Raw genomic sequence first — 27,119 nt, forward strand, 5'->3', positions numbered from 1 at the left:
CTGCTAAATATTCTTATATCGTCAAACAGTTCGGGAGGGTATTTCCACAGGCGGCTGGTTGTTTATCTTTCTAAAGGGTAAAGTTGCAGAAACCACAGACATTTGACAGTTTTGTTAGAAATGCAAGGTTGAATCTGTCCCAGTAGCTTAGTGATCACAGGACTCAACTTCCTCAACCAGCTGGTTATGGGTAAGACTTGAGTGTTCCTTAAATCTTCCCATTGCAGTTTACGGTAAGGACATCAGCCCTTAGTCCAATTTCTGGGCGGATTGCTTCACCATGGAAAACTGTCACATCACTGGCAATTGGTACTGCGGCCATTAAATGGACTTGCACTTTGCAATCATTTTCCCATTTATAATAGAATAATGTCAGTCTTGAGAGGCAGTTATTCAAGTACAGGTCAAGAGTGCTGCATGTTTATTGGAGCGTGGGGAAGGCAGGGAAAGAGAACCCAGACTTTGTGGTCTGATGAATTTAATGGACTCGCCATTGAATTTCCATTTAGCAGGGTAGCTTGTAAGAATTCTATATATTAAACATGCAGCATAGAATTTTTTAAAACATTTTTATTTGCTCTCTGGATATGGGTGTCACTAGCAAGGCCAGTATTTATTGCCCATCCCTAGTTGCCCTTGTAAAGGTGTTGATGCCTTTTTGAACTGCTGTAGTTCAGACGGTGAAGGAACTTCCACAGTTCCAGGATTTTGATCCAGCGACAATGAAGGAAGAGCGATATATGTCCATGTCAGGATGTTGTGTGACTTGGAGGGGAACTGGTGTTGATGGTTGTCCCGTGTACCTTCTGTCCCTGTCCTTTTAAGTGCCAGAGGTCATGGGTTTGGAAGGTGCTGCTGAAAAAGCCTTGGTAAGTTGCTACAGTGCATCTTGTAGATGGTACACACTGTAGACATGGTGCACCGGTGGCGGAGGGAGTGAATGTTTAAGGTGGTGAACAAGGGGCGATCAAGTAGGCTGCTTTGTCCTGATAAGTTTCTTTTGTGTGTCAGCCGTGGTTCAGTTGGAGGCAGTACAGAGAAGGTTTACCAGACTAGTACCTGGAATGGGTGGGCTGTCATACGAGGAAAGATTGGCCAGGCTAGGCTTATATCCACTGGAATTTAGAAGAGTAAGAGGTGACTTGATTGAAACATATAAGATCCTGAGGGGTCTCAACAGGGTGGATGTGGAAAGGATGTTTCCCCTTGTGGGAGAATCTAGAACTAGGGGTCACTGTTTAAGACAGAGGTGAGAAACTTCTTCTCTGAAGGTCATGAGTCTTTGGAATTATTTTCCTCAAAAGGCAGTGGAAGCAGAGCCTTTGAATATTTTTAAGGCAGAGGTAGATAGATTCTTGATTAGCAAGGAGGTGGAAGGTTATCAGGGGTAGGTGGAAATGTGGATAATCAGTTCAGCCATGAACTTATTGAACAGCGGAGCAGGCTTGAAGGGCCGAGTGGCCTACTCCTCCTAATTCATATGTTCATGTGGTAGTACTCTCGTCTCTGAGTCAGAGGGTTGTGGGTTTAAGTCCCGCTCCAGGAATTGAGTACAAAAATCAAGGCTGATACTCCAGTGCAGTACTGAAGGAGTGCAGCACTGTCAGAGATGCCATCTTTCAGATGACGTATTAAACTGAGGCCCAGTCTTCCCCCTCAGCTGTATGTAAAAGGTCTCATGGCACTATTTTGGAGAAGAGTAGGTGAATTCTCCCCCGTGTCCTGGCCAATATTTATCTGTTAGTTGATATCACAAAGCAGATTATCTGGTCACTACCACATTGCTGTTTGTGGGAGCTTGCTATGCACAAATTGGCTGCTGTGTTTCCTACATTACAACAGTGACTACACCTCAGAAGTACTTCATTGGCTGTAAAGTGCTTTGAGACATCCAGTGGTCGTGAAAGGCGCTATATAAATGCAAATCTTTGTTGCAACTGCATGCACCTAGGCAAGTGGAAGTGACTTGTAGGTGCTGGAAAGGCTTTGGGAGTCAGGTGCTGACCCCACTTGCTGCAGAATACCTAACCTCTGACCCTTTTCTAATCATAGCATTTATGTGGCTGGTCCAGTTTGGCATAGTGGGATCTGTGCAGGTGGTAGAAGGCAAATGAAATCCTCATTTCAACTGTGGTCATTTCTGTATAATGCCACTTGCATTTCCTACCTGTCTCCCTTCTCTGTCTTTCCCACGGATCCTGATTTCATGTTGATTGAAATCTAATTGGAGAAATCAACCTTCATCCAAACATTTATATTTTTGCAAGTTGATACATTTTAATAAATATTGTTTTTGAGACAAACCGCCATTCAGTCTGCAAAAAAGGTAAGCCAAGAAGCACAGGCTACTGTCACTTTCAAAAACTGCTTGTCTTGGAAAAGGAGGCATTGAAATGTTTGACAAACCTTTAGTAATGATTATATCTGAAGCAAATTTGTTTAAACACGTGGTTTTAACATCCTTAAGGTCCAAAGATTTGTTATGGATTTTTCTGCACCATTGTTCCCATTGTCCATTTTGCATAGACTTTATTTTGCCTTTAAAACATGTCAAGTAGACTTGGTTTGCTTGTGATTTAAGCAGTCAGCTAGCTCTGTTAATCATACTTGACTACTGCACCCTGCGGCACATTTATTTACAGCTGATCTCCCTGCCCTCCCTGCAGCGTCAATGAATTGCGCTGCATGTACAGTACACTGTTGTAAACGACCCATGATGTCATTCACTGAAGTTTCAGTGATGTAGCTGTCTGCTGTAATTATTGGCTTTAGATTTTTTTTTAATGTGTATTACCTATCTCTCTGTGCCCATATTTAACTGTGGAGTAGTGGAAGAAACCACAACTAAAGCCAGACACTGCTTTGTGCCTACTTTTTCGCATTGTGGACTGCCTCAGTAAGCAGCAATGACTTGTGCCAATAGTTGTGCAGAGGAGACCAGGAAGGTCTTGGGGATTGGTCCTTTGTATGTTCTGAGGCTGTGGCAGAGTTGCTGTTTCGGTCTCGCTATCACTTAAGGATGGAGAAAAAACAATGTATGTTTGATTTACAGGGGCAACCTTCACAATCAAACAGTCTAGTTTCCAGACTCCCACATGAAGAATGTTTGTCACCCATGGAACCATTTTCAAGCACAAATTGTGTCCTTCAGAATAGGATGGGTTATGGCCTGGCAAGGAAGATCGGGACGTACTTGAAATGAGGCAGGACTTTGTTTTTAATGTCTCGAAGGACTGCAGTAGCTTTACTTTCGATATGATACTGTGGTGTATCACTTTAAAGAAAAAAAGACTTACATTTATATAGCACCTTTCACCACCACTGGACATTCCAAAGTGCTTTTGAAGTGTTGTAATGTAGGAAATGTGGCAGCTAATTTGCACACAGCAAGCTCCCATAAACAGCAACATGATAATGACCAAATAATCTTTTTTGTGATGTTGGTTGCCAGATAAATATTGGCCAGGACATTGGGGAGAACTCCCCGCTCTGTTTTGAATGGTGCTGTGGGATCTTTTACAACCATCTGAGAGGGTAGAAGGGCACTGAGCTAATGTCTCATCCAAAAGACTGCACCTCCGGCAGTGCAGCACTCCCTCAGTACTGCACTAGAGTGTCAGCCTTGATTTTTGTGCTCAAGTCCAGGAGTGGGACTTAAACCCACAACCTCCTGACTCAGGCGAATGCACTACCCACTGAGCCATGGCTGAAAGAATTTGCATTTATATAGCACCTTTCACCTCAGGCGGTCCCAGTTTCAGACAGCAAGCTCCCATAGCACAGTTCTCAAGTAAATAATTAGAAAGTGATGATCCACGTGAGGGCTTTTTTTTCTGGTCATTTCTGCTTTCTGGATGTTTTATACCGACCCTGAGTAGTGATGTGACTGGAGGTACCATTGTGAGTTAGTGTCTGGCAGTAACAGGAAAGGAGCTAAGTTAACATTCGAGAAACCGTCATTAATCTAATGGAGCTCACCTTAAGTGTGTTGTTTCAACTCCACCACAGTGTCAGACTCAATCCTCCAATGGTATCAGTCCTTGCTGTTTTAAAATAGCCTTCAAATCTAAAGTACACTAAAAAGGCGATTGAGCAGCTCATAATTGCTTCTCAGTGACTTTTTAAGTATGATTTTTTAAACTTCTCTGAGTAGTTTCCACTTTTCTTGAGCAATACACAAGTGTTTTTTTTAAAGTCTCCTAAATCATACACCTGTGAGTGGGTTACATTTACAGTCGAGTCTGGGGAGGGTATTAGACTGAGAATTTTCATCAGCTTATGCATGTTAGTAGGGACCCCTAGATTGGTTTCTAATCCTTTCTGCTCCTTCCCAAACATCTTTTTATATCACCTACGTACTTTAATGAATGTTTGGGGAAAGTCTGGTTCTTTTCAGTACTTTCACACGGCAAGGCTGGTGATTGTCGTTGAGATGTGTGACTTAAAGAAAAATATTACTGGTGATAGAATAATGGCTACCTGGGAGTGATTACAGGGTGTAATCTAATCAGGTGGCTTAGAGAACTTTATGAGAGGAGATCTGGAATTTCAGGTGCCTTTTCCTGTGTGAATATGCCAGTTGGCAATAACTTTTAAAAAATTTTAAAATGTTTTTTTCTCATCAATCTGTAATTGTGCTACAATTGAATCTGATGATTCATAATTTTTGTATTGTTAACGCTGTTGAATTTCCACTGCTCCCTTTTGCATCTTTTGCTAGTAAAATACAGGAGTATTAAATGGGATTTATGATCCAGTTACAGCAGGTTTACATTAAAAATAAATCTGTGGCTGATGACACTGGGCATACAACGCCTCTTTATAGACATCAACAAATAATGTACACTCTGGCTCACTGAGCTACAGGGCACCACTTAAAGAACTTGCATTTATATAGTGCCTGTCATGTCCGAATGTCCCATGGTGCATTTACAACCAAATCATTACGTTTAAAGTGTAGTTGCTGTTGTAACATAAACAACAACTGCAGTCAAGTTGGGCAAAGTAAGGTCCCATAAAACAGCGATGAGATCATAGAATCACAGTGCAGAAGGAGGCCATTTAGGTCATCGTGCCTGTGCTGGAAATGAAAGAGCAGCTAATCAGTTTGAATTGCAGAATGACTGTTGGCTAAGTCATGAGAACTCCGTACTCTTCAAATGGTACCTTGGGATCAGTTACATGTGAACAGGCAGGACCTGAGTTTAACATCCCCATTCAAAGGATAACACTTCCAACAATGCAGAACTCCCTCTGTACTGCAGTAATGTGTCATTTTAGATTGCGTACTCAGGTGGAGCTTGAATCATTGGCCTTATGACTACCACTGAGCCAAGCTGACATTGAATCAAAGGGTTTTGATGATGTCTGATCACAAAAAACAAATTCAGGTAGTGTCCAACCTTACTATTGTCCTGATCTCTGGTCATTTTAATTCTTTATAATCTAGCATTTTATCAAAAGAAAAGACATCTCAGTGCATCTTGGGCATATATCAGTATTCCTTCATTGTCGACGCAGCATCCTGGAATTCCTCCTTTTACAACCATTGCGGTTCAAAGTGAAGGTGCAGCCACAGCCTTCTCAGGGTAATGAAGGATAGACGATGAATGCCAGCTCTGCCATTGTCAGCCACGTGCCAAGAGCAGTTTTTGTTTTCAGTTCAACGAGTGTGATTCACTGTTGGTATCTCCATATCTTTCCTCACCTGAGAAAAGGACCAAATCCAAATAAAACTAATGCCTATGACTCCACAGTATATTTACTATTAGAGTTATGGATACTGGAATCCATAATCAAGGCAATAAAATCATATTTCATGGTTTGAACAATCAGATTCATCCATATGGGTTAAATAGTAGCTGCTCAATAAGGTTACTTGTCGTCCCTCCTTGCTGTATGTGTTCTGATAAATTCAGGACCGTGCTATTTCTAAAATTTCCTGTAAAGTAAATCCCAGTGTCCCGAAGTTCAGTTAAATTGTTAGCACTAGGTCACCTCTGTTAAAATCATGGCAGGAGTCCAAATCATCCTCTCAGTCCAGCATGGTATCCTCTGCCACCAATAAAAAGGCTCCCCAAAATCAAAATAAAACTGTTCTTACGGGCCCCTGTTGTGCACATTTTTTTTTAATAAGTTGGGCAAATGATTCGTCGCAGCAAATATTCCCACATTATTCTTCTTTGGCCCCTTTGTCTCGAGAGACAATGGGTAAGTGCCTGGAGGTGGTCAGTGGTTTGTGAAGCAGTGCCTGGAGTGGCTATAAAGGCCAATTCTAGAGTGACAGACTCTTGCACAGATGCTACAGATAAAATTGGTTGTTGGGGCTGTTACACAGTTGGCTCTCCCCTTGCGCTTCTGTCTTCTTTCCTGCCAACTGCTAAGTCTCTTCGACTCGCCACACTTTAGCCCCGCCTTTATGGCTGCCCGCCAGCTCTGGCGCTCGCTGGCAACTGATTCCCACGACTTGTGATCAGTGTCACAGGACTTCATGTCGCGTTTGCAGACGTCTTTAAAGCGTCCACATTAGATCCTGCAAATTCCCACCTTACTGCATCCATTGCAACTTGCTGCCCAAGTACTGCAGTTTTTTTGCATCTGAAAGCCCCTGAGGCAGTGCTAATGCCACTTTCTGAGCAAAGTCACTTACTGTAACGTTTCATTTACCCTCATAATGGCACAAAAAGTGGTGTGTTTCAAGGATGTAGCATAATACAGGTTTAGATGGTATTAAAATCACAACCTCTGAACATCTGTCTTGCTGCTTTCTGTGTTGATATTTATGTATCTTCAAAAACTATTTACTGACTGGTGGGTACATGAAGCATTTTTAAAATAGATTTAAGGTATATTTAGAAACAACTTACAGTTTTAATGTTATATTATCTAATCCTGCCCCAGGATATTAACCATCACTTTAATTTGCTGTTTTGAAATATTGGGAGGCCATTCAGCCCCTTGAGCCTGTTCCGCTATTCAATTAGATCATGGCTAATATGTATCTTAACTCAATTTACCCTTCTTTATTTCTGTAATCCTTAATACCCTTGCCTAACAAAAATCTATCTAATAATTTTGAAATTTTCATTTAACCCCCAGCCTCAACAGTTTTTTTTGGGAGGGGTGGTGGAGGAGTTCCAGATGTTCACTACCCTTTGTGTGAAGAGTGCTTTCTGACTCTCACTCCTGAATGGCCTCACACTAATTTAAGTTCTCCACTCCCCCACCAGAGGAAATAGTTTCTCTATCCTATCAATTCCTATTAATCATCTTAAACATCTCAATTAGATCACCCCTTAATCTTCAATATCGGGGGAAATGAACCTGTCCACATAATGTAACACTTTTAGCCCTGGTTAAGATCTGATTAAAATAAAAGTTGATTATTAATGGCTTAAAATGAAAGGAAAACTGTGTGCCAATAACATTCTGAACTGAGGATGTAATTATTCATAGTCTTTACATCAAACTATAGGGGATGGAGACTAATTGAATAGTGCTTTGAAAGAGCTATCAAAGTACAATGGGATGAACGACCTCCTCCTGTGCTGTTTGATTTTATTATAGAGGGAAACATATGGCTAATTCAGTTAATGCTAGGCTTTGGTCCTGAGTTGTTACAACTGGGCTAAGCAGGAGAGTCACAGATGATTCTTCGCAGCAGAAGACTGAGCTGTGAAAGCTAGAAGAAGCTTTGGTTTTTCAGCCTTCAAAGGCAATTGAGGAGTGACCTTGTAGATGTATAAAACAGTGAATAGTGTGGAAAATAGATTGAGAAAAGCACATTGGTTCAAGCAAGTATACATCAACTTACATTTATATAGCACCTTTAACATCGTCAAGGTGCTTCACATGAACATAATCTGACACCGAGCCAAAAAAGGTAACATTAGGACCAGTGACGAATAGTTTGGCCAAAGAGGTAGGTTTTAAGCAGCATCTTAAAGGAGGAGAGAGCGGTGGAGATGTTTCAGTGTTGTATCAATAAATAAATGTTTAGGGAGGGAATTCCAGAGCTTAGGGCTTAGCCAGTGGAAGTCATGGCCACCAGTGGTGAGATGAAGGAAGTGAGGAATGGACAATAGGTCAGAGTTGGAGGAGCACAGAAACTAATAAGTTGTTCACACAAAGACTTTCCAGGTAAATGTTAGAAGCAGAAGTCTCGGAATCATTGGTGAAATAATTGGACGCCATGATTAGTGGAGAATAGTCAGTCCTTCAGGAAGGATGGACTGAAGACTTTTCTCCATATTTGTATTGTGAACTCATTTTCTTTTCAAACTTCACAAGTTTGAATTTGTGCTTTTCATAACCAGTTAATTTGTTTGCTGTGACTCAGTCTGTACTATGAGGAATACTGCTTCTGAATGGAAATTGTGCGGATTTAAGGGAAAAAAGATTTAAGAGCATGCCTGCAGCTTCAAGGTTTGCCCTCATTTGACCACTGTCTTGTTTTTGACGGACCTTTATCTGCAGTGAGCGCTGTCATTACGACAGCATTGATGTTTTCACCTGGTTACTGGATAGTAACAAGTCAGTTGGTCAAAGTATAAATTCCTGGTTGGAATGGATGCAGCAAAGACTCCCAGCAATACATGTCTTTCACTGTAACCCTAATGATGGTGTAGATGGTGTATGGCTCCCTCTAGTGACTTTGGGCAGCAAAATTCAACCTAGGACAGCCTCTTCACACTGTCTAGCTTTGAGTTGTGAGAAAGGCCACAAGAGGATAAATAAATAGGATTTATATTGGACATGATTGTTATAGTCAATGGTCATCAGTGAGATATAAATTGTAATTCACACAAGGGTTTGTATTCATATAGTACCTATCTCTCAAACATCTGGGTTTTAGTTACATAGGAACATGTATCATCTAGCAATTCACAAGACCAAGGTCCATTTAGTTCTCCTACCATCCTGGTACTGCCATCTTACAACGATAATGGAGTCGTTCAATAATCGGTCTCTATCAATGAGTCTGCAGCAGACCCAGACCTGAAGTGAGGAAACTCCTAGTGGTGGAGAGTTTTGGGAGCGATAGATCCAAAATCACCTGTTCTTTCCAGGCCTGCAGCACTCACCACACGTCATGTCTAAAATTAGTCACATACTGAATTCCAAAATGTTATTTTCTGAAAGTAATCTCATTTGCATTTGAACGAATCAGTACTGTTTTGAGTAAGGAGCCTGTTCTATAGATTGACCGCTAAAATATTGTTTCTGTGGATTAGTTTTAAATTTACTCCCCTTGACTAACTTTGTGTAGGTAAATTAGCTGTCAATCTGGAGGTAGCGAAATCCTACAAACTGCAATGTGATTTTCTTTTGGTGATGTTGGTTGAAACAGGCATAATAACTGGTAGCACACTGCATTTAATACCCTCTGTTCCTCAAATATGACCAAGGGGTCTTTAATGTCCATGTGAACCAGTAGATCAGATCGGGCCTTAGTCTAGCATCTCTTCTGAAGGACAGCACAACTGGCAATGCAATGGTCCCATAGCCCGAAAGAAAAAGCTTGCATTTCTGTAGAGGGCAGATAGGGGACTCCGTTTAGTATGTCATCCGAAAGACAACACCTCTGACAGTGTAGCACTCCCTCAGTACCGCACTGTTAGTGTCAGCCTAGAAAGTGTGCTCAAGTCTCTGGATTGGGACTTGAACCCATGGCTTTCTGATTCAGGTGAGAGTGCTACTCACTGAGTCATGGCTGATACCTGTATCAGCCAAGATTCTGCAATCAACTCTGGGAGTGGGACATGAACCTACAACCTTCTGACGCAGAGGCAAAAGTGCTACTGTGGAGCCAGAATAGCCCCATAATAATGGATATCTTTTTCTTCCACTTAAAAGTACTTCAAATAACAAAAGTTGAATGAAAACATTTAAAGTGCAAGCTTGATTAATGCATAAGCTGCCAGAAAGTTAGTATAAAACTATTCCTTGTCATGCTGCAGGCTCCCAATTGATGACATCACCAGAAAATCTGGAAAAGAAAATTCTGAAATGAAGTCATCCCATGCGGTATGAGGATGTTTCTGCACATGCAGAAATTATGGTCTGGAAGCTCCCAGTTGTAAATTCAAATTAGTAAATGAAGAGTTACATAATGCAGATGCTTATATTACTAAAAATTGGCTGGAAAATCTTAAGTAAGAAGTGCGATTACTTCAGCTAACTGCTGAGTGCTGTGACATTTTGAACTTTGGGTCCTGGAAAGAATGTTGACGTTCGATTGTCAACTTAAGTGGAAAAAGGTTCCCCAAGGTTTGTGAGGGCACTGCCATGTTTATGCAGGATTGTTACCTTCCTGGCTAAGCAGTCAAAAAATAATAATTCTGTGACTTTTTCTGCATCTTATGCTGTATCCAAAACGCACACATCTATTTTATAACGTACAGTCTCTGTCTTTCCCCTGCACCCCTCTCTACCATTCCTCATGTTAATATTTGCCTTGTGCCCTCTTCAGTTTGGCATTTGATAAATTTATTTGGGGCACATTCACTGTCACATTGAGCATAGCTTTCTGTTATAGAGTTATAAAGTCATTTATGGCACAGAAAGAGGCCATTCGGCCCATCGAGTTGGCTTGCTTTTCTTAGATTGGCATTACTTGGGATAACCATTTCTGTGTCTTTAGTTATGCTTCTAAATGATGCTGAATCCATATCATTGGGCTGTGCTTGCTATGTAGCTGCCTTTTAAACCAGTGGATATTGTAGATTATCAGACTGTGTACACATGACGCATTGGGCATTTCCCACCCTTTTCAAAACTCTTGCATCTCCTTTTTCAATATTTTCTGGGCTAATATTTATCTCTCAATCAATGTCATTAAAACAGGTTGTCTAGTCGTTATAGCATTGCTATTTGGGGAATTTTGCTGTGTGTAACTGGTCTGTGCTGTTTTTCATGCTCCACACAAGTCCCCTCCCCACCTAGCTTCATCTAACTCTATCAGCTAATGCCTCTATTTCTTTCTCTTATCATTGTAAGACATTTATGCTGTTTACCCCAATTATCCTTGTGGTCATGAGCTCCACATAATTTGGGTAAAGAAATTTCCACATTCTAATCACTCGACAAAGAAGTTTTTCATTAATTCTCTTTGATTTTTAGCCACTATTTTATATTTATGGCCCCTAGTTCTGGTCTCCCTTATGTGGGAACATTTTCTTCCTGTCTACCGTATCAAACCCATTTATAATCATAAAGACCTCTATCAGGTCATCCATCTTCTTTTCTAGAGGAAAGAACTCCATCCTCTTTAACCTTTCCTGATAGGTGTAACTTCTCAGTTCTTGTATCATCCTTGTGAATTTTTTTTTGCACCTTCTCAGTGCATCAACATCCTTTTTATAACATGGAGATCAGATCTGTGCGCAGTACACCAGGTGTGGTCTATGTACCATTCTGTGAACCAGTCAGACCTTTCAAACAGAACCTTTCATTTATCAGAGGGCGCTAGGACTCCACATACTCTATTCCCTTTGAGCAGAAGTTGCTGATTTGTCCTCATTGATGCTTTGGCCATTCTCGTTTGGTGACATGGCCTGTCTTGTTTCATTTAGTCCTTCTAGACCAGGGATCACGTAATGAGAGTACAGGAGTAGCGAAGTCTTGCTTCAATTGTATTGAACCTTGGTAGACAGCACCTGAGTATTCTGTGCATTTTGGTCCACTTACGTTAGAAAGGATATTATTGCCAGAGGGAGTGCATCGAGGGTTCACCAGACTTGTTCCCGGGATGGCAGGACTGTCCTCTGAAGGGAGATTGGGGAAGCTGAGTCTGTATTCTCTAGAGTTTCGATGAATGAGAGGTGATCTCATTGAAACCTACAAAATACTTCAAGGGGTAGGCAGGGTAGATGCAGGTAAGATGTTTCCCCTGGTTTGGGAGTCTAGAACCAGGAGACATATTTCAAAATAAGGGAGAAGCCACATAGGACTGAGATGAGAAATTTCTTTACTCAGAGGGTTGTGAATCTTTGGAATTCTCTGCCCCAGAGTAAAGGCCTGCTACCCGACGACATGTCGGGCTCGGGTCAGGTTGGACTTCCGAGTCCAGCATTCGGGCTCGGGTCGGGCTGGATCGGACACGCTCTTTCACCACCTCAGATAAGCAACTCTAATGTTCATTTACTTTTTTGACTTTAAAGGTGGTTTTGTTACAGTTATTTTAAGCTTGTGCAGGTAAGGAACAAAGTGAAAAACAGAAGGCAGGTTAACTGATGGTCGGGTTGGGCACGAGAAAAAATGGAAGGACTCGGGGCCGGCTCGGGTCGCATCTCGTGCAGACCTGAGTAGCCTTTACCCCAGAGGGCTGTGGAAGCTCAGTCATTGAGTATGCTTAAAGCAGAGATTGACAGATTTCTAAATGCCAATGACATAGTGTGGGAAAAAGGCATTGAAGTGGGTGATCAGCCACGATCGTATTGAATTGTGGAGCAGGTTCGATGGGCTGAATGACCTACTCCAGCTCCTATGTTCCTGTGAGAAACTGGAAGAAGATGTGGAATAAAACTTAGCAAAGTGAAACAACAGAGTCAAGGTTAATGATGGAAGGATGGTGTACAGAGTGGAGCTGTGAGCAGAAAACACGGAATTTTACAAGAAAAATGGGTTATTTACAAAATAGTGAGTATAAACAGAGTATCTGGTCATCTTCACATTGCTGTTTGTGGGGCCTTGCTGCACACACATTGGCTGCTTTCTTTCCTGTATTACAGCAGTGATAGCTTATGCTTGCCTCTCCTAATATCTCCTTGTGTTGCTTGGTGTCAAATTATGTTTGTTAATACTACTGTGGAGCACCATGGAAAGTTCCATTATGGTAAAGGCGCTATTTAAATGCAAGATGTGGTCTGAAATAGAAAGCATTCCATTCTTCATCGCAGGCAGCCCTCAACCTGACCGGCATTAAATGTTTCTTTTAAAAAGAAAGTGCACAGCTCCAAACAGAGTCAGTCAGGGAGATGATTATCCTGCCTCTGAGCCAAGGTTTACTTTTGTTTTTGCAGGATGGCCCTGGTGCGTATGAAGCAGGAAGGTCGAGAGGGGAAGTATATGTGCAAGTACATTGTGCACTCCATGTGGGAGGACCTGGAGCAACGGGGTAAAGTTATGGGGGTAAGTCTGCAAGATGTTGTCCCTTGATAAGTAACGAATATACAAAATATTGCATGTCACCTGAGACTGCGTAGTTCGAGAACCAGTAAACCCACCAAGTGAATAATCGAGAAATATTTGACTATGTATATTGAGATAATTTACTCCTTGTTGAAACCCTATCATGCTTTTCAGAAGTTTGTTACTGGCAGATGGCAGGCCATATGAGTATTTAAGATAATTGGCAAAATCACCAGCAGGAGGTGAGATTTTTTTGACACAATAAGTTATGATCTGGAATGCACTGCCTGAAAGGGTGGCGGAAGCAGTTTCAGTCGTAACTTTCAAAAGGAAATCAATAAGTAACAGCAACAACTTGTATTTATATAGTGCTTTTAACATAAAACATCCCAGGGTGCTTCACAAGAGCATAATAAAACAAAGTATGACACTGAGCCGCATAAGGATATTTTTATTATACATTTCATGGGATGTGGGCATTGCTGGCTAGGCCAGCATTTATTGCCCATCCCTAATTGCCCTTGAAAAGGTGGTGGTGAGCTGCCTTCTTGAACCGCTGCAGGCCTTGTGTAGTTACACCCACAGTGCTGTTAGGAAGGGAGTTCCAGGATTTTGACCCAGCAACAGTGAAGGAACAGCGATTATAGTTCCAAGTCAGGATGGTGTGTGACCTGGAGGGGAACTTGCAGGTGGTGTACCTATGCTTCTGCTGCCCTTGGCCTTCTAGGTGGTAGAGATCATAGATTGGGACGGTGCGGTCGAAGGAGACATGGCAAATTGCTGCAGTACATCTTGTATTTGGTACACGCTGCCGCCACTGTGCATCAGTTGTGGAGGGAGTGAATGTTGAAGGTGGTGGATGGGGTGCCAATCAAGAGGGCTGCTTTGTCCTGGATGGTGTCGAGCTTCCTGAGTATTGTTGGAACTGCACTCATCCAGGCAAGTGGAGAGTATTCCATCACACTCCTGACTTGTGACTTGTAGATGGTGGACAGGCTTTCGGGAGACGGGAGGTGAGTTACTCGCTGCAAAATTACCAGCCTCTGATCTCCTGTAGCTACAGTATTTATGTAGCTGCTCCAGTTCAGTTTCTGGTCAATGGTAACTCCCCAGCTTAGTCCAGAGCTTAGAGCCTAGGCAACTGAAGGCGCAACCACCAATGGCGGGGCAATTAAAACCGGGGATGCACAAGAGGCCAGAATTAGAGGAGCACAGATATCTCTGAGGGTTGTGGGGCTGGAGAAGATTACAGAGAAGGAGGGGCATGTGACCAGGTGTGTAGATGAGGTTGTGAAGTTGATGTAGTTTACATGGATTTCAGCAAAGCCTTTGACAAGGTCCCACATGGGAGACTTATCAAGAAAGCAAATGCACATGGGATACAGGGTAACTTGATCAGGTGGATTCAAAATTGGTTTAGCTGTAGGAGACAGAGTGATGACAGACGGCTGTTTTAGTGACTGGAAGCCAGTGTCCAGTGGCGTACCACAGGGATCTGTGCTGGGTCCCCTATTGTTTGTCATTTATATAAATGACATAGATGACTATGTGGGGGGTAGGATCAGTAAGTTCGCGGATGACACAAAGATTGGCCGAGTGGTTAACAGTGAGGTGGAGTGTCTTGGGTTACAGGAAGATATAGACGGGTTGGTCAAATGGGCAGAAAAGTGGCAGATGGAATTTAACCCTGAAAAGTGAGAGGTGATACACTTTGGAAGGAGTAATGTGACATGGAAGTATTCAATGAATGGCCTGACACTGGGAAGTTCTGAGGAACAAAGGGACCTTGGCATGTTTGTCCATAGATCCCTGAAGGCAGAAGGGCAGGTTAATAGGCTGGTGAAAAAGGCATATGGGACACTTGCCTTTATCAATCGAGGCATAGATTACAAAAGCAGGGAGGTCATGTTGGAGTTGTATAGAACTTTGGTAAGGCCACAGCTGGAGTACTGTGTGCAATTCTGGTTGCCACATTATAGGAAGGATGTGATTGCACTGGAGGGGGTGCAGAGGCGATTCACCAGGATGTTGCCTGGGATGGAACATTTAAGCTATGAAGAAAGGTTGGATAGGCTTGGGTTGTTTTTGCTGGAGCAGAGAAGACTGAAGGGTGACCTGATCGAGGTGTACAAGATTATGAGGGGCGTGGATAGGGAGCAGCTGTTCCCCTTAGTTGAAGGGTCAGTTACTAGGGGACACAAGTTTAGTGAGGGGCAGGAGGTTTAAGGGGGATTTGAGGAAGAACTTTTTTACCAGGGGGTGGTGACAGTCTGGAATGCACTGGCTGGGAGGGTGGTGGAGGCAGGTTGCCTCACATCCTTTAAAAATTACCTGGATGAGCACTTGGCACATCATAACATTCAAGGCTATGGGCCAAGTGCTGGCAGATGGGATTAGGTAGACAGGTCAGTTGTCTTTAATGCATCGGTGCAGACTCGATGGGCCGAAGGACCTCTTCTGCACTGTATTATTCTGTGAAGGCCATAGGGGGATTTGAAAACAAGGATGGGAATTTTAAAATCAAGACGCCGCTTGACCGGGAGCCAGCGTGGTTCAGCAAGCACAGGAGTGATGTGGGAAATGGGACTTAGTGCGAGTTAAGACATAGGCATCAGAATCTTGGATGACCTCAAGTTTAGGGACAGTAGAATGTTGGAGACTAGCCAGGGGTGTGTTGGAATAGTCAAGTCTAGAGTTAAGTATTCCAGCCTTGCCCTGCACCTCTCAGCATATATCACCTACTTTGTCCCTAATAGGCTCCACACTGCCTCTTACTACCCGGTTACTGGGGTTCCCTTTTATGTTGACTGCCATTTTATTCTCATATTCCCTCTTAGCCAGTCTTATTTTCCTCTTCACCTCCCCTCTTATTATATTTGGCCTGGTTCACACTTGAAAAATTCACCTGGCATGCAATCATGCACCCTCTTTTTTTGGTTCATCATAATTTCCATCTCCCTCATCATCCAAGGAGCCCTGTTTTTGGATTCCCTACCCTCCACCCTTGTTGGAATGTTACCTAGCCTGTACCTGAAGCATCTTTTCCTTAAATATAATCCATTGTTCTGATACAGTTTTGCCTGTCAGTCTTTGGTTCCATTCTGCCCTGGCTAGATCCCTTCTCATGGCATTGAAATTAGCCCTCTTCCAATCTAGCCATTCTACCTTATATTGTTCCATGTTTTTCTGCATTGCAAGTCTAAACCGTATGATACGATGATCACTCTTATCGAAGTGCTCCCCCACAGACACTTGGCCTACCTCATTTCCCAGCACCAGATCCAGCAATGCCTCCTTTCTGGTTGGGCCGAGGACAGACTGATCAAGGGAATTCTGCTGAACACAATCCAAAAATTCCTTCCCCGCCTTTCCCTTTAGTCTAAAATTATCCCAATCGATACTTGGGTAATTGAAGTTCAGCAATATCACCAGTCTATAGTTCATGCACATCTGTGATTTCCCTGCAGATTTGCTCCTCTATCTCTCTCTCTCATTATTTGGAGGCCATTGTAATAGCCCTAGTAGTGTGATCATACCCTTTTTGCTTCTGAACTCTATCCAAATGGATTGTGTCCTTGTCCCCTCAAGAACATCCCCTCTTTCCAACACTACGATGTCTTCCTTAATTAGTATTGCCACCCACCTCCCTTTTCTCCTCTATCTTTTGTTACGGACAGGAGAGCGATGATGGGGATGGCTCCCCCTTTTTCACCCCTTGACTGACCAAAGACAGCTTTTTTTTAAAAAAAAAGTCTTTTAGCTCTGTGCTTTAATAGTCAGGAACAGACAAATGACAGGTTTTCTCAAGTTTTAAAAGAAAGATAAATGTTTATTCAACAATATTGTTCAACCACTACTTGGTGTACCTACACCCCAAGGACTGCGGCTCACCACCACCTTCTTGAGGGCAATTAGGGATGGGCAATAAATGCTGGCCTAGCCAGCAATGCCATCATCCCATGAACGAATAAAATAAATCACCCAAATATATGCAGCTACACCCACTCTCGCAAGTCACACTAAGTTAACACTCATACACAGACACGCACACTCGAGAAAAGTAGCACGCGTTTAGGTCTTATGATTTCAAGAGTTCTCTGTTACACTTGCTTTTCCCCGGAGTGAATGGAACTACTTCCTTCTCTAGTACTATCTAACATTCTCATTATGCATCTTATTCCTCCTTTCTACTTTTCTATGCTGGTGCCCATCCCCCTGCCAATTTAGTTTAAATCAGGCTAGTGAACTTCCCCGCGAGATCATTGGGCTCGGTCCTGTTGAGATGCAACCTGTCCCGTTTGAATAGTTGCCTTCTGCCCAGCACTTGTCCTAATGTCCCAAGAATCTTAAGCCCTCCGTCCTGCACTATGCTTCAAGCCACACATTAATCCTCCCTATCTTCATATTTCTGTTCTTGCTAGCACATGCCACGGGAGTAATCCAGAGATTGCTATCTTTGAAATCCTACTCTTTAACTTGATTTTCTCCTGGCTAGATTCCTTCTCATCGCATTGAAATTAGCCCTCTTCCAAGCTATCTGTTCTACCTTATGTCGTTCCTTGCTTTTCTGCATTACGAGTCTGAACTTTGATACGATGATCACTCTTACCCAAGTGCTTCTCCCACAGACACTTGGTCCACTTGGCCCACCTCATTTCCCAGCACTAGATCCAGCAATGCCTCCTTTCTAGTTGGGCTGAGTGCCTTTTAAAATAAAAGGCTGAGGATGTGCCAGACTGCTTTATAGCCAGTGAAGTACTTTTGAAGTGTAGTCACTATTGTAATGTAGGAATATACATCCAAGCTATTCCAGTACAAGTAAGACCGTGTACTGGCATGGTTGCAGGTTCCCAGAAAGATCTTAAGGAATAGGAGCAGGAAAGGCCATTCGGCCCATCGAGCCTACTCCGTCATTCAATATGATCATGGCTGATCTGATTGTGGCCTTATCTTCACTTTCCTGTCGTCCCCACAATCCTTGACTCCCTTGTAGATCAAAAATCTGTCTAACTCAGCCTTGAATATATTCAATGATCCGGTCTCAACTGCTCTCTGGGAAAGAGAATTCCAAACATTAGTGACCCTCTGAGAGAAGAAATTCTTCCTCATCTCCATGTTAAAAGGGAGACCCCTTATTTTCCCCCAGTTCTAGATTCCCCTAGGAGGGGAAACAACCTCTCAGCATCAAAATCTTATGTTGCGATGCAATCACCTCTCATTCTTCTAAACTCCAATGAGTATAGGCCTAACCTCAACCTTTTCTCATAAGACAACTCCTTCATCTCAGGAATCAGTCGATTCTTCTCTGAACTGCTTTCAATGCAAGTATAACCCTCCAGTAAAGAGACCGAAACTGTACGTAGTACGTTTGGTGCAGTCTCACCAGTGCTCTGTAGCAAGAGAGACACCAGTAGGACGGAGACACATTGAGTGGAAGGAGAGGTCAAGGGAGTGACAGCAAGGGAGACCGATTAGGAAGGGTAGGATAGGGAGAAATACAACTTGGAGTGGAGAGAATGAGAAAGAAGTTAAGTGGGGGAAGACAGATCTGGAATGAAGAGACTAGTGTAGGAGGCAGGGGAAGAGGTCAGTCTGCCATTGTGGAGAGGGGATCATTTCATTTATCACGAGCAGTACCACAGGAGAGTGTGCTGTATAATTTCCTAGTAATAAACTGCAAAAAGCTTCGCAATCTTGTGATGGTGCCACCATCATTAATCCAGTAAACATTAACATGTGTTGAGTACCCAGAATATACTAGCAGTTGGCATTTACACCGAGAGCTCCTGTGCGCCGCAAAAGCGGTATGAAGTCATCCCATAAAAATTGCAATCTTTTTATAATATATTCTGGCGTGATTTCAAGGCAGCAATCGCTAAAATTTTATGCTCAGGTGCCCATTTCTAAACACAAATTTTACAGTTAGTTTTAGTGGCACCTCAATCCTATGATTAGATTACTGCTTTCCTGTGGCTTTTCAAAAAATAACATTTGTATAAAGTACATGTATGCAAAGTGCTGATGTGGATAAGGATAGTTACGCATTTCTTAATCCAGGAGTAAGAATGAACCTGCACAATTGAAATCACTCAACCAGTCTGACGCACTGATGTCAGTTTGTGTGAAGTTGCAGCTTCAGTAACACCCTCGTCTGTTGATATCAACACACGTGCTATTGCAGCAAGAAAATGCCTTTTAATTAACAACCAAAACAGAGCAGAAGAAAACTGAAAAAATTCAAATAATTTTTGGAATAGACTTTCCATATAAAGGTGTATCATAGAATGGTTGCAGCACAGGAGGCTGCCATTCGGCCCGTCGTGTACGTGACTGCTCTCTGCAAGAGCAACTCCCTGTCTTTTCCCTGGAACCCTACACATCTTTTTATTTATTTATTTAGAGATACAGCACTGAAACAGGCTCTTCGGCCCACCGAGTCTGTGCCAACCATCAACCACCCATTTATACTAATCCTACAATAATCCCATATTCCTACCACATCCACACCTTCCCTATATCCCCTTACCACCTACCTAAACTAGGGGCAATTTATAATGGCCGATTTACCTATCAACCTGCAAGTCTTTGGCTGTGGGAGGAAACCGGAGCACCCGGCGAAAACCCACACGGTCACAGGGAGAACTTGCAAACTCAGCACAGGCAGTACCCAGAATCGAACCCGGGTCACTGGAGCTGTGAGGCTGCGGTGCTAACCACTGCGCCACCGTGCCGCCCGAAGATAATTCTCTAAAGATAATTGTCCAATTTCCTGTAGTAAGCCACGATTGAATCTGCCTCCACCACACTCTCAGGCAGTGTATTCCAGATCCTAACCACTCGCGTTTTAAAAAAAAGTTTTTCCCTGTGTTGCCTCTTGTTCTTTTGCCAATTGCCATAAATCAGTGCGCTCTGGTTCTTGAACCCTCTGCCAGCGGGAACAGTTTCTCCCCATCTGCAGTGTCCAGCCTCCTCATGATTTCGAACACTTCTATCAAATCTCCCCTCAACCTTCTTTTGAAGGAGAATAGCCCCAGCTTCGCCAATCTATCCACGTAATTGAAGTCCCTCATCCTTGGAATTATTCTCTCTTTCTCCAGACAGACGTTGAATTATCAGGTGTACAGTCTGACAGGTCAGAGGTCAGTTTTGCTTATGATCACAAAAGACTGTCTAGTATTTTCTTGAGTTTTGATAGCGCCCGCTCTCAATTTCTTTAGCGCTAGCTAGAAACTGGCAGTGCACGTGAACACTTTTATTCATATCATGTGTTAACATCATTTCGAATGGTAGTTAAGTCACCTCTGTCTCGATATATAGACCAGCACGTTAGTTCCCAAGTAATGTTCCCTGTAAGCTGCACAGCCGTCCAACAACCTGAAAGCCCTTGTACAGGCCATGCACAAGTCAGCCCCTTTAACTTACCATGTAAAAAACTATAAAGGGGCTATGCACTTAAATAAATCACCCACGCATTCCAAAAAAATTAGAGGGCACATTGTTCCCAAGTCTTAATCTGGCTGCAAGATGAAGACACAGCTAATCGAAATCATAGAATGACATAGCATCGGAGGAGGCCATTCGGCCCATTACTCCTGCTTGGTATTCAATTAATCCCACCCCGCTGCTCTTTCCCTATAGCCCTGTAAATATTTTCTCTCAAAATATTTATCCAATTCCCTTCTTAATGTTACTATTGAATCTGCTTCTCCACCCTTTCCGGCAGCGCATTCCAGATCTCAACAACTCACTGTGTAAAGAAATGTTTCCTTGTGTCGCCTCTGGTTCTTTTGGCAATCACCTTAAATCTGTGTCCTCTGGTTACTGATCCTTCTGCCACTGGAAAGAGTTTCGGATTATCAGACCATTGGGCGAAAATCTAGTATCAGAGTTGCTTTGTTTCAGGTGTAAACATGGTGTCAAAATTCATACTGACTGCTGCCTTTGCCCCGATTTGAATTAAAAGCTTCATCTATTGTGACCTATTCATCTTTTGTAATCCTTTTATACAGAATTAGATGCAATTTACAGCAGAGAAACAGGCCATTTGGCCCAACTGATCCATGCCAGTATTTATGTTCCAAGCCTCCTCCCACTTTACTTCATCTAATCCTATGTGTAACCTTTCCATTCCTTTCTCACTCATTTACTTATCTAGCTTCCCCTTTAAGACATCTATGCTAATCACCCCAACTACTCTATATGGTAGCATGCTCCACATTGCAACCACTCTGTGGGTAAAGAGGTTTCTCCTGAATTCTGTAATGGATTTATAAGGAATTATCTTATATTTATGACTCCTAGTTTTGGACTGCCCACCTATCAAACCACTTCTTAATTTTAAATATCTCTATTTGATCTTGTATGCAAGTTCAGCCTTCAGTGCAATGAGGGGGTATAATTATCAAGGTTTGTGTGGGTCATACCTGGTCTGACAGACAGCTGGGTCAGTGGAAACTCTCATGAATGTCTAGTTTCACATGGAAGCTGTTCGACGCAGTTGTGGCCCAAGTTTCAAGCCATTTGGTTTAGGAAACACATTTTGTAAGTGTAGTAAAACCACTATGATTTATCTTTCCTATGTTGTTTGACTTCTGCATCTGTTCATTTTCTGTGTTTATTTTTTCTGGTTCGTAGTTTGTAGCCGGGATTTGCCATCTGTCAGCGTGTTATTTGTCTGCCAATTAGGAAGTTACTGGCTGGGGTTTTCTATTTCTGGACTCTTAGTTTCTGCCCAGTCGCTTGAATGAAGGCGGGGAGAGTAATCGCGGGCTGGCAAGCATAAAGCGTAAAACACCAGCAAGCTCAACACCTGAATGAAGGGTGAGCACTCTACCGCATCAGATACTTGGCACAAAAGCTCACTCTTCACTTTAGGTGATCTCAGTGTAGTTCATGGCAAAGAGAAAACTGACATTTCTTAACACAAATGCACTTCCACAATGAGCCTGGGCATTTATTTACCGTAAGGTTGGGTCGGAGTAGATAAAACACAGATGACTTTAAACTTATTTACTAGTCCAATGCCTTGTTTTTCTAAATTTGTTTGTAACTCGTTCAGAGCAGCCAGCCTTTTACTTGACCAACCCACCGTCCTGACTACTGTGTAGGTATTGCTTCAAATGGTGGTGTCTGACCTTTTGTTTAAGGAGATTGCTTAACACACATTACAAATGACAAGCACTGTTTGTATTGGCCATTCTGCTGTGAGGAAGACTCCGAAGTGAGTATTGGCACCACTATTTCAGCCAATGAGTTGAAAGCAGGACGGGACTTACAGTAAACAGCCATAAACAGCAAATAGGACTTTTGACCAAAACTACAGCAAAGCCTCATGATAAAAACAGGCTGATTTTGCCAGAAAAATGCAGTAAGTGGAGGATCGTCACACAATACAAAGTAGCTCTCGGCCAATGTCAGTGTTACTTTGTTCTACCTTTGTTTAAAATAACCAGCCAGAATGGAGTTAATTGGGTAATTCTCCTGTCCATCACGCCTGCAGCCTGAACTACTGTAAGAGACTGGGATTGATTTTGTGCACATAGTTTGTATTGTGTAACTATATTAACTATATGCTGGGTTGAGCACTACCTAGAACTGTACTCCAGGGAGAATGCTGTCACTGAGACTGCCCTCAATGCAGCCCAGCCTCTACCAGTCATGGATGAGCTGGACATACAGCCAACCAGTGATGCCATTGATTCCCTAGCCAGCGGAAAAGCCCCTGGGAAGGACAGCATTACCCCTGAAATAATCAAGAGTGCCAAGCCTGCTATACTCTCAGCACTACATGAACTGCTATGCCTGTGCTGGGACGAGGGAGCAGTACCCCAGGACATGCGCGATGCCAACATCATCACCCTCTATAAAAACAAAGGTGACCGCGGTGACTGCAACAACTACCGTGGAATCTCCCTGCTCAGCATAGTGGGGAAAGTCTTTGCTCGAGTCGCTCTGAACAGGCTCCAGAAGCTGGCCGAGCGCGTCTACCCTGAGGCACAGTGTGGCTTTCGTGCAGAGAGATCGACTATTGACATGCTGTTCTCCCTTCGTCAGATACAGGAGAAATGCCGTGAACAACAGATGCCCCTCTACATTGCTTTCATTGATCTCACCAAAGCCTTTGACCTCGTCAGCAGACGTGGTCTCTTCAGACTACTAGAAAAGATCGGATGTCCACCAAAGCTACTAAGTATCATCACCTCATTCCATGACAATATGAAAGGCACAATTCAACATGGTGGCTCCTCATCAGAGCCCTTTCCTATCCTGAGTGGTGTGAAACAGGGCTGTGTTCTCGCACCCACACTTTTTGGGATTTTCTTCTCCCTGCTGCTTTCACATGCGTTCAAATCCTCTGAAGAAGGAATTTTCCTCCACACAAGATCAGGGGGCAGGTTGTTCAACCTTGCCCGTCTAAGAGCGAAGTCCAAAGTACGGAAAGTCCTCATCAGAGAACTCCTCTTTGCTGACGATGCTGCTTTAACATCTCACACTGAAGAATGCCTGCAGAGTCTCATCGACAGGTTTGCGTCTGCCTGCAATGAATTTGGCCTAACCATCAGCCTCAAGAAAACGAACATCATGGGGCAGGATGTCAGAAATGCTCCATCCATCAATATTGGCGACCACGCTCTGGAAGTGGTTCAAGAGTTCACCTACCTAGGCTCAACTATCACCAGTAACCTGTCTCTAGATGCAGAAATCAACAAGCGCATGGGTAAGGCTTCCACTGCTATGTTCAGACTGGCCAAGAGAGTGTGGGAAAATGGCGCACTGACACGGAACACAAAAGTCCGAGTGTATCAGGCCTGTGTCCTCAGTACCTTGCTCTACGGCAGCGAGGCCTGGACAACGTATGCCAGCCAAGAGCGACGTCTCAATTCATTCCATCTTCGCTGCCTTCGGAGAATACTTGGCATCAGGTGGCAGGACTATATCTCCAACACAGAAGTCCTTGAAGCGGCCAACATCCCCAGCTTATACACACTACTGAGTCAGCGGCGCTTGAGATGGCTTGGCCATGTGAGCCGCATGGAAGATGGCAGGATCCCCAAAGACACATTGTACAGCGAGCTCGCCACTGGTATCAGACCCACCGGCCGTCCATGTCTCCGTTATAAAGACGTCTGCAAACGCGACATGAAATCGTGTGACATTGATCACAAGTCGTGGGAGTCAGTTGCCAGCATTCGCCAGAGCTGGCGGGCAGCCATAAAGACAGGGCTAAATTGTGGCGAGTCGAAGAGACTTAGTAGTTGGCAGGAAAAAAGACAGAGGCGCAAGGGGAGAGCCAACTGTGCAACAGCCCCAACAAACAAATTTCTCTGCAGCACCTGTGGAAGAGCCTGTCACTCCAGAATTGGCCTTTATAGCCACTCCAGGCGCTGCTTCACAAACCACTGACCACCTCCAGGCGCGTATCCATTGTCTCTCGAGATAAGGAGGCCCAAAAGAAAGAAGAATTAACTATATTAAGCATGCAGGTGCAACAGGCGGTAAAAAAGGCAAATGGTATGTTGGCCTTCATTGCGATTTGAGTACAGGAGCAGGGATGTCTTGCTGCAATTATACAGGGCCTTGGTGAGGCCACACGTGGAATATTGTGTGCAGTTTTGGTCTCCTTATCTGAGGAAGGATGTTCTTGCTATAGAGGGAGTGCAGTGAAGGTTTACCAGACTGATTCCTGGGATGGGGGGACTGACGTGTGAGGAGAGATTGAGTCGGTTAGGATTATATTCGCTGGAGTTCAGAAGAGTGAGGGGGGATCCCATAGAAACCTATAAAATTCTAACAGGACTTGACAGGGTAGATTCAGGAAGGATGTTCCCGATGGTGGGGGAGTCCAGAACCAGGGGTCATAGTCTAAGGATACGGGGTAAACCTCTCAGGCCTGTGATGAGGAGAAATTTCTTCACCCAGAGAGTGGTGAGCCTGTGGAATTTGTTATCACAGAAAGCAGTTGAGGCCAAAACCTTGTATGTTTTCAAGAAGGAGTTAGATAAAGCTTTTGGGTCTAAGGGATCAAAGGGTATGGGACGAAAGCAGAAACAGGTTACTGAGTTGGATGATCAGCCACAATCATAAAGAATGGCGGAGCAGGCTCGAAGGGTGGAATGACCTCCTCCTACTTTCTATGTCTATGTCTAACTATAATAAGAACTGGTTGTGCAACTGTCCTCCATTCCATGCATTTTGCTGGAAAAATAATCCTGCTTTTATCAAGCAACAGTCCTGTAGTTTTGGTCATGAGTTCTGTTTATTGCAAGTCCCACCTGCTTCCGACTCAGTGGCTGACAGTGGTGTCAATATTCACTCTGATTAAAAATTGCACCAGGAAGCCTACACTGTCAAGCAGTCCTTGTGCTTTTTGAACTTCGCTTTGATGGACACTTTCGGCTAAGCATGAAAGAATCACCCTTTTGATCATTTTTATCAACTTAACATCAGCAGGAAGTAGAAAGTATAGCACACTTGCTTTCCAGTGTTGTTTATTGAGGCACCGTTATACAGATAAAGGCTGGAGAAGGAATCACTGGGTTTATTTCTCACAGTGGGCGACGCAGTGGTTAGCACCGCGGCCTCACAGCTCCAGGGACCCGGGTTCGATTCTGGGTACTGCCTGTGCGGAGTTTGCAAGTTCTCTCTGTGTCTGCGTGGGTTTTCATCGGGTGCTCCGGTTTCCTCCCACATCCAAAGATTTGCAGGTGATAGGTAAATTGGCCGTTGTAAATTGCCCCTAGTGTAGGTAGGTGATAGGGAATATGGGATTACTGTAGGGTTAGTATAAATGGGTGGTTGTTGGTCGGCACAGACTCGGTGGGCCGAAGGGCCTGTTTCAGTGCTGTATCTCTAAATAAATAAAGTAAAGCTTCTTGCCCAGGATTTGTGCTCCAAATTAAAACAACTGCAGAGAGTGGCTCAACACTGTCGTAGTATAACAGTCAATGCGTTGCTGAGGCCAAGAAGATGGCCCCATTGAGGGTTCTAACGCGGCTGCATTCAAGTCGAGACCTAACCTAGGAGTTGTGCCGCCATTGACTGCATAACTGCAACTTTTTCTCAGAAGAAAACTGTTGGGTATTTGCCTCCCTGAAGAACTGAAAGATGTTAGGAGTTGACATTAGTATAGATTAGACATGTCTGTTCAGAGGGGGCTTGATGGGCTGCCAGTCCTTTCTTATTCCCTTTCGTAAGTCAAAATTGAATGAATGGGGGGAAATTATCCTCCACACCTTAACTCTTAAATAGTTTAGCCTAGGGGATTCACAACCTTTTTGCTTCTGAGGTCCCCTTGCCATGTTAGAAAAATTCCACAGGCCGCCCCGGTAACACAACACAAGTATTGCAGATTCATAAAATGGTTATAGCACGCAAGGAGGCCATTCGGCCCATGTGTCCGTGCCAGCTCTCTGCAAGAAAAACTCAGCTAGTCCCACTCCCTTTCCCCCCCCCCCCCTCCCCTCGCCCCCCCCCCCCCCACTTCACTGTAGCCTTGCAAATGTTTTCTTTTCACATTTATTCCAATTCCCTTCTGAAAGTCCTAATTGAATCTGCCTCCACCACACTCTCCGGCAGTGCATTCCAGATCATAATCACACGCTGTGTGAAAAACATTTCCTCTAGATGCCTCTGGTTCTTTTTGCCAATCACCTTAAATCAGTGCCCTCTGGTTCGTGACCCTTCCGCCTATGGAAACAGTTCATCCCTATCTACTCTGTCCAGTCCCCTCATGATTTCGAACACCTCTAGCAAATCTCCTCTCAACAATTCTCTCTAAGGAGAACAATCCTAGCTTCTCCAAACTATCCATGTAACTGAAGTCACTCATCCCCGGAACCATTCTCGTAAATCTTTTCTGCACCCTCTTTAATGCCGTCTCATCCTTCCTAAAGTGTGGTGCCCAGAACTGGACACAATACCCTAGTTGAGGCCGAGCCATAACTTCCTTACTTTCTACTGTATGCCTCTACTGTTAAAGCCCAGGATCC

The 27,119-nt window shown here is 43.5% G+C and overlaps 1 protein-coding gene across 2 annotated transcripts in view; it reads left to right on the forward strand.

Moving 5' to 3' along the window:
- Positions 1-27,119, forward strand: part of uqcc1 (ubiquinol-cytochrome c reductase complex assembly factor 1) — a 117,857-nt gene that overhangs the window by 41,009 nt on the left and 49,729 nt on the right. For both annotated transcript variants that reach the window (XM_068048635.1, XM_068048636.1), the window contains one exon: positions 13,023-13,131. In XM_068048635.1, coding sequence (XP_067904736.1) covers positions 13,023-13,131 — 109 coding nt within the window. The remainder of the gene's footprint in view (positions 1-13,022; positions 13,132-27,119) is intronic.

This window comes from Heterodontus francisci, chromosome 16, assembly GCF_036365525.1.
Source record: "Heterodontus francisci isolate sHetFra1 chromosome 16, sHetFra1.hap1, whole genome shotgun sequence".
In the NCBI taxonomy this organism is placed as follows: Eukaryota; Metazoa; Chordata; class Chondrichthyes; order Heterodontiformes; family Heterodontidae; genus Heterodontus; species Heterodontus francisci.